We start from the raw sequence: 18770 nt of genomic DNA, 5'->3' as shown, positions 1-18770 counted from the left end.
GTTTTGGCACTGTCATTCTGTCAATACATCTTGATACACATCACACAATTTTTTTTCTCGTTTGAACAGCATTCTTACCTTTTTGGTAATAAAAGAGCAAAATATGCCGAAAATGCTGCTTTCGATCTTCCATATTTGATGGGACACAAAAATAAACAATTGCACAAAATCAAACAAAATTTTTTACAAATAAGCCTTAAAATGCTAGCTGTCAAAATATATAATGATAATACAGTTTAGAATGAAAATGGTGGGAAAAATATGACTAATCCGTTTAGTGGTAAAAAAAAACGAAATTACTTTCCGAACCCAATAATATTGATGGTTTTATTTCTTTGACAGACAAAGGTATGACATTAATACAGTCCAAAATTATGACCAGCTTCCATGCCTGTATGACTTCGGTAGATTCGTCATCTATTTTATTCACAATTCATTGCAAAGAGTTCTTGATGTAATGGATTTGGCTATGATTCTCTGATCTAATGACTGAAGTAAAGTTGTATTCGGTGAAAAAATATTATTTCAACATTTGACTAATTTAAATTTTTCGGGTGGCTTGGTGCATTATCCAATATTAGTAAAACTTTGAAATCCAGATTATTTTTACTTTAAGTAGTTTTCTACACTTGGTACAAAATAGTTTAGTAACCATTTCTTAAATAAATCAGCAGTAATATCCAAGTTTTTCTATTTGCAGTCCAACATAAGCACTCTTAGTTAGATTTTTCATTACTCTAGGATTGAGAGATTTATAAACTAGCATGGGTTTTGCCATGTGATTTCCTGATGTATTACTACACATAAGTAATGTTACATATTCTTTCGATGCTTTAAAATCTGGTGCAGCTTTTTCTTTTTTTGAAATAAATGCTCTCTTGGGCATTTTTTTCCACTTATCTCATCAGCACTAAAAACCTGGTGTGTCATGAATCCGTCTCATCCAATAATATATTGCAATTCTTTTGGATATTTTTTGGCAGCTTCATTATCAGCCAATGCAGTTTCCCCCTGTATTTTTACATTCTGTAATGCTTAATGTTTTTTTAAAATGCTCAAATCAATCTTTACTAGCTACAAAGTCATAACCAGTAGGCTGTTCTCCATTTTCTCTTAAATACTTGCAAATTTTTAAATATTTCTGCTTAATAAGATTGGTGTCTAGTGGAATCTGTTTTTTAAACAGTCATCAATCCAAATGCTAAGAGCTTTTCCAATCTTCTCAATTATCAGTTCTCTAGGACATGCTGTCATATTCACAGAAATGGAACATCCTATTGTAACAGAAGCTCTAATTTTTATTTCTTTGTATGGTCTGGATTGTTGCTTCATATAAATTTAAAGTTTTTGCAACATATGATATTTTTTCTCATTTCTTTAGATGATCCAAAATCTGTACTTTTAATTCCAGTGAAATGAAATACCTTTTATGAGATACTTTTTATTTCTATCTGACATAGCTCTATAAAAAAAATTCATTAATTAATTAATTAACATATCACATACATAACTGAAATAAAGTGGTGCTCGGTACTCAAACTTAGTTCATTCCAGAAGGCTGTTCAAATACCAAACAAATTTTTCCCATAAGGAATAATGTAAATCAGATTAATCCATTCCAGATTCCGTAAAATACACTTATAAAAGCATTTTAACTAGAATTTACCATAAATTTAACAAGAAGTTTACATGCATAACATGCTTAAATTATAATTTAAAAAATGTATCCATACACAATACAAAGTAGCAATGTATGCCTATTAACAATCCAGAAAACCTTTTTATAACAGTGTTGTCTCTAACAAACTTCACTAATGTTTTCAACCTCCACCGAGGTCTTCTTCAGGTGGTGACTAAACAGTGTCTCCTCTTGACCGTTGGAGTGATGACACCCGAGATGTAAATAATGCACATATCGCGTTTCACCCCTCCACTTGTCCCACTTTGAATTCTTCGAATAAGTATCTCCACACCTGCGCGATCGTCTCTCTGTCGTTAAAGTTGATGCAGGTGCCCCCAATGTTGGCTTTATAAATCTCCCAGGCCTCCAGGTGACGGATGTGATCAATAATTATTAAAATTATCATGAGATAATGGCATAACCATCTACCTCTTGATAAATTACTTCGTATTTAATTATTAACTTAACCTTATTATAGCCCAATAATTTAGCAGATTGTCTGATTCTAATATTACTACTGTCTTGAAATTAGTATAGTTTCTTTTACTGCTGGAATCTATCATTTATTAATTAAGCTTTGAAATCACTTAAGCAGTTTATGCATGGCAATTCATATAGACATGTCATATGCACTCAGACAAATCAGAGAGCTTGTAACATAGCTCTCCACTTTGAGTATTTCGTAATCCTGTGTTTAATGAAGTTAGTGATTATGAAAAGTGAAGTAACTCTTAATTAAATTAATTTAAAGATACCAGCTCAAAATTTTGGATTACAAAACTCTCAATTTAAGACATTGTTGATGAATACAGTCATCAGTACCTTATATTAACTATGCAGCAATGCTAATGAGAATATAATTTTCTGGTAGGGCTGTTAATGCCAATATGGCAAGAAAGAAATCATTAGTAGAATCTGATCCAGAATGGATCTTTTTATCATCTGATTTGTATAAAAAAAAAAAAAAACAGATGAATTATAAACATCTAGCTAGCTGCATGTATAAAAAGCCACTCATTTCTGAGGGCAAAAGTAGCAAAATGTTACTAATCTGTTCTAAACTTAATATTAGTATAGGATGTTACTCAGATTATCAAGGTCCATGTTCATAGAATACAAGTGAAATTTTTGTTACAATCTCTGCTAGCTATTGGTAATGAAAGCAGCATCAGTCCATTATATTTACATTATTATTACTAAGTTCTCACCAATTGTGCAAAATGAATCAGAATAATGGTTTGAAGTTAGCCAATATGTTTTTCCAGCAATACAGTCACAAACAAATAAAACTGGAAAACTATACAAGGAGATGAAATTAACAACTGGCACATAAGAATGCATCATCTATACCTATTTTAAGATAGTAAAACTTATTTATTCTACAGGATGGGAAAGAAAATCAGTTAACACCTGTAAAATGTACCCAAAGTTAATTTGCTCATGTCAGAAACACATTAGACCCACTTTGAGATAAAAAAAAATCTAGTGCCCCCATATTTTTTAATTTATGCAACAGATGGTAATGTAAAAAGGTATCTTAAAAACAGTTATTGCAAATATAATGTTTAAACATGCATTATTATATGGATAGAATAGATAGGGTGTGACCCATATCCTATTTCTGAGATCAAAGGATGTTTCAACTAGAAGAAATAAAACTCATATTTAATCACTGAGCCTTCTACTGCCCCCCTGAAAGCCTCCAATGCCCACAAGGGGGCATTATTGCCCACTTTGAGAAAGGATGCATTAGACCAAATGTGTGTAACACACATCTGTTATATTATGTTTGCATACAATCCACAACTCGCTTTGATCTCGATTTACCTACAATCTTGATTGTGACTGTTGCCAGTTGAATGTCATGCTGTTTGCATAGGCAGTCCGCTTGAGAAGAACCCGGTTATTACACGCAATGATAAAACTGACATAACTGCACAGTTAGTCACAAACACCAACAAACAAAATGGAAGTTTTGGTTAGAAATAAATACTTTTTCTTGTCATATATTTAATAATAGACAGATGTCATCGTCTCTCCATATGTCTGTTTTATTTCTCTGGGATCTCTCTTATGACTGGATCTAGTTTCAAGAACTCCCTTGAATTGATCACGATTGAACCTCGTTTCAGTTGAGATTGAAATGGTTGAGAAAGGTAGCACCACGGCATTGTCGCCGACCTTGGTTACAATCTAGATCAAAATGCTCGGTGCAAACGGGGTTTTAGATTGATATATGTTACATGATGCATGGCCACTATCTTGAATACAACTCCAAAACTGTAAATAATGGGAAGAAGGTTATGTGACACATCATTTAGATCAGAACGTCACAAGAAATTGATTGCTGAAAGATTTATTGACCTACCACAAATGATTAGAGTTATACACATTACATGTACATTATATGTGCTCAATGTACATTCTTTGGGTACATTCTATATTCTATAGCAGGGGTATTAAGTGACTTTCTTTCTCACACTGTAATTTTATATTAATTGAATTAGCTTGTTGTAAAACTAAGCAGTATTTAACTCATTCACAATAAATTTAATTACAGGTAGGCCTCCTACAACGTGGTACCTTTACAATGCATTTTCCCTCCAACACGGTTGGAAAAATGTGGAAATTTTCTTACAATGCGGTTTACGGTATTTAGAAACGAATTATCTTTCACATAACAGAAAAATCGCAACGGATCACATGATACAAACCACAATTCGGCATACAGAACTAAATGTCCTTGAAAACAGCTGTTTGTCGCTGTTGGCGTGTTATTTATTCTCTTGAAAGTTTCAGGGAAAGACCAGTTTCTAGACAGATGTGCATCAGTTACCGTAAACACTCAAATATATCACTAAATTTTCCATCATTTATACTGTTTCAATAAGTGGGGACAGCAAAAATGGTCCAAAATACAGTACTTAAACTTCTATTGGGTGTATATTTTTAAGAACATAGTGAAGAAAAGTTATTTTTTGCGATTTTTACTGTCCACAAAACTGATTGAAAAAATTTTAGCCATAACAATGCCGAATGAAAAGAACCATCGTTAAAAAGGAAATTTATAACTCTTCAAAGATAGAAATTTTGGATCGAATTAAAAATCAAGAGCAGATAGCTGATATTAGTAGGCATTTTAATTTAAATGAGTCGACTATTCGGTCTATTAAGCAATTGGGAGAAAAGATTAGAAATTTGGTCGCATCCGGATCATCTATTCTTGCAAAAAATGTTGCTGGTCCAAGAGCACCTATAATGTAAAAAATGGAACAAGTGCTAATATTATGGGTAGAAGATATGAACAAGAAATGGTTGCCTTTAAATAAAACTGCACTTAAACACAAAGCCTTAAAAATATTTGATTATTTAAAACAAATGGGACAGTCGTCAGCTGCAGTGGCGTAGTGTGGGTGTTAGCTGCCTGGGATGGAGGAAAATTTCGCTGCCCCTTATTTAGGTATCTCAATTTAAAAGACTAAAATTCAATTTTGTCACAGAATAAGTAATGAACAATTCCGTGCTCATTTCAATCGGTCCGAATCAAAGGTGCGACAAAAATATGAAATGAAGTGATTCAAATCTTTACAAGATATTATTACTATTTATTGTGAAATTTTGCCACCCCCACTATGCTACGCCACTGGTCAGCTGATGAAACCAGTGTTAAATTCATGGCTACCAATGGCTGGTTTGAAAAATTCAAAAAATGCTAATCAAACGCTAAGTTTTTCTCTTTTTAGAACCGAATTCCAGTTTTTGTATTGAGTTGGTGTCTCCTATAACGCAATATCCCACAATGCAGTATTTTCAAGGAACGTATCTACCACGTTGTAGGAGGCCTACCTGTATATAATTTAATGTAACTAGTTCACAATATTTACATTACCTGTCATTAGATGCATTTAATTCTAATACAGCATCTTTGAAAGCTGGTCCAAGCATTTCTCTTGCTAAACAAAGAATTGTAGTTGTTTTACCCACTCCTGGCGGACCCTTTAAAACAAATAAATGGATTAATAGAATATAATGAAAACAAAATTATATTGATTTCATAGAATGGTATAAGCACCAAAATGAAACAAATTACAATCATATTTAATGTACTTACAGCTAAAATAATATTTGGTAGGTTTCCTTCTTTTGCAAAAATCTGTAAAATTTATAAATTGTTGTTATAAAATATGTAAATAAATGTAAAATAAATACTTTTATTCATATTATTTTATATAATTTAACATATCCTTAGTGATCATAATAGTTAAATATAAAATTTTTCTAATGAAACACGGTAACTACACTAATGTAATATATCATAGAAATTGTCACTATACTATACTTTATTTATTAGCTTGTTTTTATAAATCAGTTCAAATTCTATAAAATTCAGTTTAGTTTTCAGAATTTCGAAAGTGACTTAACTGAATTTCAAAAGTGGACTTTCACATCTGGATCTCTGGCATATGCTGATAGGGTAGTGTTTGTTTTACTGGGTTTTTTTGGTTATTGAGTTAGAAGTTTTACTGATATAACCAGTAAACTTTTCTTATCTTTTAAATTAAATAATAACTTTGCTGGTAAAAGTTTGAAGTGGTTACAAATAAAATGAATTACTGTATAGTCAAACATAAAACACTTTTTTGTTAGTAGTTATAGTCTTATACAGTCAGTTTAAAATATTTATTTAAATTTATATATTTTAAGATTTCACTATGATAAAATTTGTTATAAAAAACATTACAACTGTTTTAGCATAGTTATTATGAATGAATTATATTGCTTAGTTCATTAATAAACAAATTATTCCACAATTTACTGTATATACATCCAAATATGCTTAAAATATCTGTACTGCAACTCATTTCAAATAATTTTATAGTCTAGTACAGTGATGCCCAAACTATGGTATGGGGCAATTGTTAACACAACACTTATAAATGATAAAAATATGCCTACTTTTTGTATATATGGAATATACAAAATATTTGTGATCTGCATACTAATGATTTATGAATGTGAGATCTGAATAGACCCTGGGTCTAAAATAGTAATTTTATTAATAATGTTAAAAATTTGTCATAAAATATTATTTCGTTTTGGTGAGAAAGTAACGTTTTCCAACGTGGGAAAGATAGATAACAGATGCTACTTCCTTTGAGGGAAGTTCGTACATCCTCTGTTTTTCCCTTATCCGCTAAAAATCTCGCTCAGATGGGAACTATCTACCCCTGTTTGATGCCCCTTTCATCCGTTCACATGAAAGAGTTTCTGGCAGATGATTGGTCGTAAATCATGAGATATAGCAGGAATTTATCAGAATTCGGGGAGTTCATCGACAGACATAGAAGAGTCAGGACTCCATACATATTTGCTCTTAAAGGCCAACGCCTATACTATGAGTTAAACAATATACGAAGGATTGAGAGTAGAAATACACCCAGTTAAGTTGATCTCTCCAGAGGAAAGAAGACAGAGAATTCAAGGAGTGAACAAATACTTCATATACAGAGCCGAAGAGTAAAGACAACGATCAGGTTGTATGTTTGTAAATGATTTTGTAAGCTATCTCTCTCAATCGTGTATCGGTTAGATATAAGTCCCTTTCTCGCACGACTTATTGACTATAATTAGTAGTGGTAATCTCCTTATCATATAATTGTATTCCCATTATTTGTTTACGTTTAATTAAATTTACTCTTGTTTATTTTATAAAGAAATGACTCTTAATTATTATCTGAATAAGATTGCCCCACGCGTGTTTATCCACATGTAAAATAACTGATAAACTGGTGTCGGGACCCTGACGTAAGGAAGAAGGTGAATTCGCCATCACCAACTTCCGCTCTAAATTATAATTTAACAGTAAAGCCCTCCACACTCGTTCCCCTAAGTTTGGGAAAGGCCATTCTTGTAGACGACAGAGAACTAGTCCTACCAACTAGCTGCCTAGTAAGTGATACAGGCGTAACAACCTACCCTGTACCCCAGGCTGAATCTCACATGAGCAATTTAATTCTCCAATGAAGTTTGAGCACCACTGATCTAGCAAACAAATTTAATCTTCTATTATATTTATTAAATATTATAAGTACTCCTAAGAATATGAGATTCCATGATTTAATTTTTATCATAATCATAAAAAAAATTTGTATGAAAACTAGTGGATGGAAACTAAAAATTAAAATTTGAACATTAACACAAAAGAATTAGTCAAAAAATTAACAATACAAAAAATATTTATGTATTATATTACAAATATATAGAATTTTAAACTTTTTCATTTTTTCACATATCATCACAAGTGTATTAGAATATTATAGATATATAAATCTGTCACAATACAAACACCTATACTTAATCATACAATTTTTTTATAGTGTAAAATTAAAGGGCCTTTTAGATTCAATGACATTTTACATTTGAGTAAACATTAACATATTTAATTAAAAAACAAATAAAAATAAATGTAAAAACTTTCTTATACTTAAAAAAACTATATATGTCATAGAAAAATTTTTTTATGTAGTGTATTATTATAGAATTTGTACATGATTACATTCATTTTGTTAAGATAATTTAGACCACTGTTTCCCAAAGTGGTTTCTACAGACTCCTCGGGGTCCCCGGAACCACTAATAGGGTCTGTGGCAAATTAAAATTAATTTGGGGTACAGGGACGTCAGGGTGTCTGCGAAAAGTGTAATAAAAAGTAAAATGATTGTGACCCATTTTTATTATTATGGAAGTTAAAAATAAATAATAATAAATCAATTAATAGTCATTTTTATGTCCAGGAATAAACATATCAAATATAATCAAACACCAAACAATTTGCTGAGCTTATTATTTATTTAGTTCAAATGTTTTCAGCCTACTTCTAATAGGCCATCCTCAAGACATTACCGTTCCACAATCAAATACAAAACTTTCCAAACTTTTAATAAACATATCTTCTGCAATTAAAGTTATTGCTAGAAAAGTACAAATGATGTGTTTTTTGATTTTATCATCAAATCTCAGGTTATTTATTGTTATTTATCCAAAAAAAAATTGTACATTTAATATTCTTATAGACTAGATGTTCTCAATGCCCCAGTACGAATGGCAATTTTTTTATTATTATTTTATCGTCAAATCTCAGGTTATTTATTCAAAAAAATTGTTAATTAAAAATTTTTATATTATCAAAAACGATATTAAAAATAGAAAACGACTTGTTTGTTAATCGTCTTTTACTTAAAATTTACACATCGATTAACCCTGCGTTAGTGCACTGAGTTTTTTTTTGGCATTAGTGCAGTGGGGCGTTTGTCCACCCCAACATTTTTTTGGGTCCATAAACCNATGTACAGTAAGGGCACAAAGTGTGAGATTCATAGAAAAGTTTTCCTAAGAATATTTCCAATCCTTTTCTCACACAAGAGAAAATGGGTTAAGGGGCGTTGGGTATAACTTTATGGAACAAAGGGGGCGGTGGATCAAAAAAGTTTGAGAATCACTGATTTAGATTGATATTAACAAAACATGATGAAAACATTTCTCATTTAATAAGATATTTAAATGCCAACATGCACATTCTTGTGTAATTTAGAAATGATAAAATACATTAGGGATCATAGTACAGTAAGACCCCACTTAATGCTGCCTCATTTAACCTATTTGATGTTAAAATTTTTATTTGTTGCCTGTGACGCCATATTGAATTTTCGTCAATGTAACTTTTTTTTTTTAAATAATAATAGTGTTTACTGTATCGTTAAAAATTATTTTTTATGTTGCACAAACAAAATAAATATATTGAATAATATAGAAACAAAAAACTTATATTTTAAAAGTTTGTTTTAATATAAAAATTGTGATGCATAGCGACATCTAATATCAAAAACATTTCGATGTAAACACGAAAATATTCGGGATCTCCCATGCAAGTCAATGAGGTCAACACGAATATTTTCAGGAACAATGTAGGACAGGTTAATGCTGATTCAATATAATGCGGTCTGCTTGATGCCTAAAAAAAAATGCTCAAAATATACGTTGATTCAAATTAACGCAATATTTCATCGATTCATATATAATATGATTTTTTCCAAACACGAACCAATCAGCAAAAGGTTGCAATTCGTCATAGCACTGTACTTTGCTTAAATCTATGTTTGTTTTGTGCAATTTTGGAAAAAAAGTATAACATCATGGATGCCATAGGAAAAGCGACTTGGCTTGGCAAGAATTAACTGATAAATGCATGAATGGAGTATGGAAGAAGTTATGGCTGAAGGTATCCAAGAATTCTCAACGAGAAGAGCCTATCACTGTATCGTTATATTGACCAAATTGTCAACTTAANAAGATCTTTTGATTAATCTGTAACTTCTTTCTAACAGAATTTGAGAAATAATTATTTCATATTTCAATCGATGTAAACAACGACAACTTTAAGTGGTTGCTTTTAAATCATTCATACTTTTAAACAAAGTGTAACTGATATGTATTAAAACACTGAGCCGCCATTTTTTCTGGCTACAAAAGACGTAATCAAACTCGTGTAATTTTTAAAATATCGCTATTTCTTACAAGTCTGTTTTCCCGAATTACATTATCTATCGATTATTTCAATCGCCGTTATTATACGATCATTTTCAATAAAACCAAAATAATATATAACATGATTCTTTTTATTCACTTTCTAATTATTTAGAAATAGAATGAAGACACCGTATTGCTTCTTTCTTCATTACTCTGGCGCTCCTATTTTTTTGCGATATCGCGATAACACGGTCTATTTTTATCTTTTTTTTACATGTTATTGTACAGGCTGTAAAATTGACCAAAAGCCACTATGCGATGAAAATTCACAATAAACTACCAATTCAAAAGACTGTACTTAAATTACACAAGATACACTTAACACTTGGTATTGGCCAGGGTTAAGTTTTTTAAAAATCTCGTGAAAACAAAACGAGGATGCTTATGAAGAAAATTGAGTTTGGTTTTGTAGAACATTTCAAAGATAAACGTTAATTGTAAAATAAAATATTACAAATTTTTTAATATAAAACATTTAAATTATTTTTAAATAGCAATGAATAATTTTATTAAATAATACAAAAATAATCAGAAATTCCGACTAAGAGGTTGAAAATTCAGCAGGAAAATTATGAGATTAAAAGAATTTAAGAAGGAAAGTTTACACATTCTTTACAATAACTTTTATAATATACTGTTTAATTTAAAATATTTTAATAAAAATAATGAAGAATAGTCCTGTTTTAAAGGTACAACATAAACATTTATTATCAGACAAAAGACAAATTTGTTGTTCAAGAAACGAACTATTGCAAATATTGTTTGTAATAAATTAATTCTGACTGTAGTGTATTTACATCGATTGCGTTTCGACACGTAGTTCAGTGGCGTCACAACATACAGTAACGTAAAATTACGCATGTGGAGCTGCTTCATCTCACCAAGTAGCGACATATCGTGGTAAAAAAAACTACGGCTACGGAATCGTTCTGTAATTATCCGCTAGTTATACTAAGTAGATGGTCTCAGTTTAAATCTGTGGTGTTGTTGAAGTACGATTTTTTGAAAACAAAAGTATTAGTATTACCGGTATACATTACATTAGCATTAAAAAACACACACTAATATTTACACTAAAAATTTTAATAACATTTCTAAGAACACCGAAAGAAAAAGAGAAAAGAATAAAACTATATGTGAGAAGATTCGTAATTTTAATATATGAAGAACTTGAAAACGAACGGATTTAAATAATACTCGTAATTTCCATCTTCATGCTCCATGTAAACTAAATCAGATGTAAATGTAAATTTCTGAAAAAACTTATATTTTAAAAGTAATATTTAATATAAAAATTGTGATGCATAGCGACATCTAATATCAAAAACATTTCGATGTAAACACGAAAATATTCGGGATCTCCCATGCAAGTCAATGAGGTCAACACGAATATTTTCAGGAACAATGTAGGACAGGTTAATGCTGATTCAATATAATGCGGTCTGCTTGATGCCTAAAAAAAAATGCTCAAAATATACGTTGATTCAAATTAACGCAATATTTCATCGATTCATATATAATATGATTTTTTCCAAACACGAACCAATCAGCAAAAGGTTGCAATTCGTCATAGCACTGTACTTTGCTTAAATCTATGTTTGTTTTGTGCAATTTTGGAAAAAAAGTATAACATCATGGATGCCATAGGAAAAGCGACTTGGCTTGGCAAGAATTAACTGATAAATGCATGAATGGAGTATGGAAGAAGTTATGGCTGAAGGTATCCAAGAATTCTCAACGAGAAGAGCCTATCACTGTATCGTTATATTGACCAAATTGTCAACTTAATTGATACAGGAGATGTAATGTAGACAAGCAGGATATTGGGGAGTTACTGCAGGTTTCTGGTAAAAGCCTTACCAATAATGACTTCAAGAACTGGCAGAACAAGGAATTCATGTAGAACTTGAAAATAGAAATTCTGAAAATGAAGAACCCAAAGAACTTGCTACAGATTTCCTTAATAAAAGTTTGGTAACAATAACTGAAATCGTTGATCAAATTGTAGCATATGATCTAGATTTTGAAAGGAGTGCAAAAGCAAAACGAGGCATTTTGGATGCAATCTTCTGCTACCAACATTTGCTTAATGAGAGAAAAAAAGCAACAAATGAAACTTCACAGCTTTATTGCAAAAAACCAAGATTTTCAGAAAAGTCAGTATCTTCATCACAAAAAATGAACTAATTAATATACTATTATACATTTCTGTGTGCATATGTTTATGTGTTATTTAACATATATTATTGTACAAATTAATATAAAAATAACTTAAAATTAAAGTAAATTTTTAAAAATTTTTGGTTGCATGTTCCCCTATCCCTCTTTACTCCATGTTAAAATGGTCTCGTTTAATGCTGTTTCACTTAGTGCTTTGTTGTCTAGGAACGCATCCCCCGCATTAATTAGGGTCTTACTGTATATCTTAAATGTCACACAAACAATGAAAAGTTAATCTTAAAATTTTTAAATTTGTAATTAGTAATACAAAAAATATTTAACACTTGAATGGTCAATAATCTAATCATAAAACAACATATGTTTTCAACAACAAAATTATGAATATTGCAATAAGTGTATGTATTAAAACAAAAAGGAATTTCATTACCTCAAAACGAGATATCATTTCTTCATTTCCAACAACATCAATAAATCGGACAGGTCGATATTTTTCAACCCTATAAAAATTTTTTTTTATTCATAACTATCAATTTAAAAGGTAATTATTATTATTAAATTCTAAAATTAATTAATTAGTTGAAATACAATTATCACTTATTTCAATTTCATAAGTAACAAATTCATAAGTATAAAATGTTGAAATACTAAACAATGAATTTTTTGGTATTTAAGATGGACATTTGTCCAAAAATATATTTTTAAAATGTCTTATTTGTGAAGTTCCAATCTCCCATAATCTAATGAATACCCTAAAGTTTCAGTAGGCTACAGGTAACCTCTATCTAGCCTAACTCTTGAATCATATTAATTAAACAATAACATATTATTTTTTGCTATAACAATTGCATGTATTCATGTTGAATATTTTAATGATAAAATTTAATTGTACATGACTTCTTATAAATTCCTCTTTTTTTCTGATAAATAGAAGTGCACATTTTAGTTTTACTTTTTTAACTAGACATGGGATGACTTAAATACAATAAATACTTCCCCCCTAAATACTCTAGGCTGAAATGCAAGTGTCTTATACACTGTAAAATATAATAACTATAACAGATAAGTAAGGAGTAAACTTATTTTTCCAGATTTTATTATTTTAGAAAAATGCAAATGAAGTGTAAAACAGAAAATTTTGTAAGGTTTATTAAAAATTCAATTATTTCTTAAAAATCATTATGTAATTGTTATACATAAAGTTGCCATATATTTTAATTAGATGCTTTCGTATGTTATTTTATTTACAAAATTTTTAATGGACATTATTGATCTTTGACAAATATAGTGGAAACTCAGTTACCTGAAATGCCTGGCTGTCTGAGTTTTCAAAACTAAAAAAAGTAGAAAATGTAGTGCTGTACATAACACAGAGCAGCAGTTGGCAACTGATAGTCCACGAGAAAATTTGGGTGTTCTATGGAGAAATTTGGACATTCATCAACTTAATGTTATGTGAAATATTATGAAAGAAATGCAAAATGCTTAGTTACCTTTTTTCACTCATTGGGAGTTTTTTATTTAATCTAAAATCAAGTACGAAGTGACTGTTATCAATAAATAATGAACAATAAACAATATTGTGAGTGCGATTGTTGTCCTTCATGGAAAAGCACTAAGAATCCATAAACTTATTTCAAACAAGCAGTAACAAACTTTAGGCTTGCATTAATTTGTTATAATTAAACAAGCGAGTTTCATATTAATATAGTAAAATTGAACTTTTATGATCATTATTCTAGAGATTTTGTATCATTTAAAAAATTCATGATAGTGGTCTACAGAATTTGAAATTGTGGGTTTAGTGGTCTGTGAGGTCAGAAAGGTTGCAGACCGCTGCCACAGAGTATATAATACACCAAACACTCTATGTAACTGGAAATCACTACATCATCTTTCAACTGTAGCACCACAAAACTAGGACATTTACATTACTTTAGATTTTGAGTGGATTAATTTATCTTCAAATACAATAATTGCATTACACTATTTAATGTTTGAAGCTGGATGGGCAAGCAGTCAAGGTGGCAGCTTACCACTCTGGGGAATCTGGGATCAAATCCAGACAAGTCAAAAAATCCCCAGGAATTTTTTGGAAGATGGTCCATCCAGATAGGTCGGGCCCCATCCCCCACTACCCAGCCACCCCATTGTGAACCTGGCCAAGCCCATAATGGGCTTGCTAAGAGGTCCTTTTAGTGCCCATGGGGCAGAAAGAGTTAAAAAAACTATTTATTGTTCGCAAAACTTTTAAATGCAGTGTTTGATGTAACTAAAACGTAAAAACAAAGGAGTTTCCGGATTATTCGAAATATCCCTGATTTGGATAATCAAGTTTCCACTGTATAGGCAAAGTATAAGAATTTTAATGCTATATTTTTAAAACTGTTATTGGTAATCACTGAGAAAAAATTGAGATTAACTATATTAATTTATAATTGCATTAAATTTGCTATAACTGATGTAAACAAATCAGAAGAGATTAATTTAACTAGAGAAAAATCAACACGTTAAACTTTAGACTGTATTTAAAAGTCTAAGTTTTATTATAAATATTGAATTTAAAGTGCACAGTTATGTTGGAAAGTTTAAAATTATTATTCATCAATTACCATGGAATGTTTTCTTTTTTCTTTATTTCGCTTGAAATATTCGGATCTTGTTTTGTAATCTTCTCATCTACTTCCATTAAATTTTCTTCCATTTTAACTCTTTGATAAACAAACCCACACCATTCGTAGAATTCCCGCCAACCAGTGAGCTCACTACCGCCAGCTATATGACGTCACCGTAATATACATCATAACAAATATGAAAAATTAAAAAATTATAAATAAATGTAAAATAAAAGTAAATTAAATGTTAATTTTTAATTAAAATAGTTTATTTTTCGTTTTTAATTATTTTTGTCTCATGAGGTTTTTTAAAACTTTTTCCGCCATTTGGACACTGAGAGAGACTTTTTAGCAAGTTGATCGTGGGTTTTGCCAAGCCCAAAACGAAGCTGGGTGGTGAGAGACGGAGCTCTTGTGAAAAATTCCTGGGATTTCCTGTCCAGATTCGATCCTAGCTTCCCCAGAGAGTGTGACATGTTGATTTGTCTCAGATGATGAAGAAGATTTGCGTGAGGCATGTGGTAATGTTGCATTGCCATTTCGTACTGTTACCCGATTAGTCGAAGGCTTTCGGCTTTAACCACGGAAGAAAGAATACCGAGATTATGCATGGTGGCGGCCATTCAATCATTGCAATAGACAAACAACGTGCAGAAGCCGTTTTAAGGTTACTAGAGAATGATAGTCGTTGGACACGCCATGAAATGAGTGCCGAAATAGGCATTGCAACTCAGTGTTTACCATATCTTGACGAAGACGCTGGAAATGCGCAAAATTGCTGCAAGTGCCTCAAGCTCTGAACGATGCAGAAAGGGCAACGAATGGAAATTGCTCGAATATGACTAAAGCGTTACAGGCCTGAAGGAGAAGGCCGGATGGCCAAGCGGTCAAGGTGGCAGCCTACCGCTCTGGGGGACCTGGGCTCGAATCCGAACGGGTCGAAATATCCCCAGAAATTTTTCGGTGGTTGGTCCGTCCGGATATGTCGGGCCCCGTCCCTCACCACTCGGCAGTTCCCATTGTGGGCCTGGCCGAACCCATAATGGGCTTGCAAAAAGAGGCCCTCTTAATGCCCACAGGGCGGAAGGAGTTAATAAAAAAAAGGCCTGAAGGAGAATCCATCGTTCTTCTGATAGTTGCAATTGACGAAATATAGGCCATATCCTACGACAGTGATTCTCAACCTTTTTTTCGTAACGGTACACTTGATAATTTAAAAATTTGGCGGCATACACAGTTACTTCGGTAAGTACCGCAGGACAACCGGTGACGTCATAACAATGATTTTTAAACACGGTTGGCTACTTAGGTCACATTTTTTAACCGCCTTCGCATTTACCGGTAACACCGGTTACAATTTTCAAATATGCCATAGGAAAGCAGAACCGATTGATCTACTTGTCTGACCACGCTTATGTATGCATATTCGCAGTGGTGGCACATTTGAAATATCTCGCGGCACAGCGGTCGAGAATCACTGTCCTACGAACTAGAACCGAACGGTTGAAATACAATTATCGGTTCACCTCGATAATTGTGAGTACTAAGGGGGCCTTTTTATCAAGTCCATCGTGGATTGGGTCATTTCCACAGTGGGGCGGCCGGATGGTGGGAAATGTGAACCGAAATATTCGGACGAACCACTGTTTTTCGACCGAATTCGATCCTGGATCCTCCAAAACGGTAGGATGCCACCCTAGTCACTCGGACCGTCACTGTTTTGCTATTTGTAAATGCTACTTTTATGTAAATCAAAACATTTTACCTGTACTTATAAATTACGCAAAACTGTACAAAAGAAAGGATGAATGCAAAATAAACATTATTTTTCATTTGTTTTGGTATTTTGAAACCGTGCTAGTAGTTATTAGTAGTAATTCAAACACAAATTATTATTGTATTTACTTTCAGGCACTTGGCAATTTTTATCATCAAATTTTATTTAGTTGATGTAAATTTTATTTTATGATCAAATTTTATTTAGTTATTCAACTAAATAAAATTTGATGATAAAAATTGCCAAGTGCCTGAAAGTAAATACAATAATAATTTGTGTTTGAATTACTATTATTTTTCATGTAAGAATTTGCAAATTTTCTTGTTTTCATAAAGTTTTGTTTTCAACAATTAATAGCTCAAAGTTTTGGCTTTACTTTGCAGACAGGCTCTATATTACAAAACAACATGTTTTATTAAATTTTTTTATATAAAATAACTAGAAGATAATAGTCATTGTTTCCAAAATTACCATTAAAAATGTATTAAGTGTAATATAGTGATAATCACATGTACCGTAATATAAGTATTATAGCATTTTTTATTTTCTCTATAATCATTCGGACTATAATTTTCTCTCAGTAGATCATTTCTCGAATGCTGAGACGTAAATGATGAATTGCAGTTATATTTTAAAACGAATCCATTTGCCAGATAATATTCGTGAAAGACTCCAGTTTTTGAATGTGAAATTAATGTTGAATTCAATATTATTTTACGCTATTGAGTTCAACATTGAAGTCTGTAATCTTTCAAACATTTATTCAAGAATACAACTGCGAAGTTGCCGAATTGGGGATTACCAAATGTCAGGATTTTCGTATGTGGGGTGAAGGAAAGTGAGGCAAATAGCTGCAGTGACAAACAAATCCGTTTATTTATACTAAGGCTTACAATCTAGCGTGTTTTGTCTTCTGGAGGCGATGGACAGTTGAGTCATTGGCTCCGGGGCAGTCAGTCGATGTTTCGATAGTGTGGGAGGTCCAGTGATGAAGGGTGATAGCCCGAAGCTCAGACAGGATGGTGTCCACATGGGGGAGGCAGGGAAAAGTCTGGATAATTGAATACAGTTGGAAGCTGCGGAAAGTCTGGACAGTGGTTGTCACTATCAGAGGCTGGGCGAAGTCTGGAAGAAGTCTGTACAGTTAACTTCACAAGAGGAGGCAGGGAAAAGTCTGCCTTTGTCCTCGAGATCCAGGTTTTTAAAAGATTCTCTTTCCCGGATCTCTAGCTTTTTGATTGGTTGGTTTCCTGTATCTAGACAGATGACAGACCATTTCGTGTTACGAAAGGTTTAATTCGACACTGTATTTTAATAATCCGATCAAGTGAAATTAATCGCACCTTGAAACTCCTGCTCGTATTTAATTGTTTCGAATTCTTATAAGTCTGACACATAATCTCAGCTCTGCATCTCATTTTAAGATTATTTAAAAGCTTATTTTTTTCTCTCGATTAATAATTTTATTATTTTACGATTTTATTTAGATGTTTCCAATTTTTACGAGCGTTAGAATCAAAGCCCAATTGACAAATCCCTTGATTGACACTTTTATGATGTTTTTAACACGTGTTCTCCAGTATCGCTCGGACCTCACACACACAACTCAACTGATATGGTACAAATTCCGGATTGTCGTAATAACAATAATAATTATTACGACAATCATATAGTGAATATGATTTTATATATATATATATATATATACAAATTTGTTAATCCTTAAATCTAGTAATGCATATTGTTATAAAATGAAAGTTATTAATTAGAAAAATTTGAACATTTTAAAAATAATTAGATACCGTGTTTCCCCGAAAATAAGACAGTGTCTTATATTAATTTTTGCTCTGAAAAATGCGCTAGGTCTTATTTTCAGGGAATGTCTTATTTTTTCCAGGAAGAAGAATTCACATTTATTATTGAACAAAAAAAT

At 31.7% G+C, this 18770-nt stretch overlaps 1 protein-coding gene across 1 annotated transcript in view; it reads right to left on the bottom strand.

The window, feature by feature from the left end:
- LOC111635739 (replication factor C subunit 2-like) overlaps positions 1 to 15202 on the bottom strand; it is a 25010-nt gene extending 9808 nt beyond the window's left edge. Inside the window, exons 1-4 of the mRNA XM_023380806.1 lie at positions 15058 to 15202; positions 12876 to 12945; positions 5793 to 5834; positions 5571 to 5677 (exon numbers count right to left, since the gene is read on the bottom strand). Of these exons, the coding sequence (XP_023236574.1) occupies positions 5571 to 5677; positions 5793 to 5834; positions 12876 to 12945; positions 15058 to 15149 (311 nt within the window). The 5' untranslated portion in view covers positions 15150 to 15202. The remainder of the gene's footprint in view (positions 1 to 5570; positions 5678 to 5792; positions 5835 to 12875; positions 12946 to 15057) is intronic.
- Positions 15203 to 18770: the final 3568 nt, after the last annotated feature.

This window comes from Centruroides sculpturatus, unplaced genomic scaffold (genome assembly GCF_000671375.1).
Source record: "Centruroides sculpturatus isolate CEXI.00-Female unplaced genomic scaffold, Cexi_2.0 scaffold843, whole genome shotgun sequence".
In the NCBI taxonomy this organism is placed as follows: Eukaryota; Metazoa; Arthropoda; class Arachnida; order Scorpiones; family Buthidae; genus Centruroides; species Centruroides sculpturatus.
Note: the sequence above shows the minus strand (reverse complement) of the source record. Positions and strands in the feature narration are given on the sequence as shown.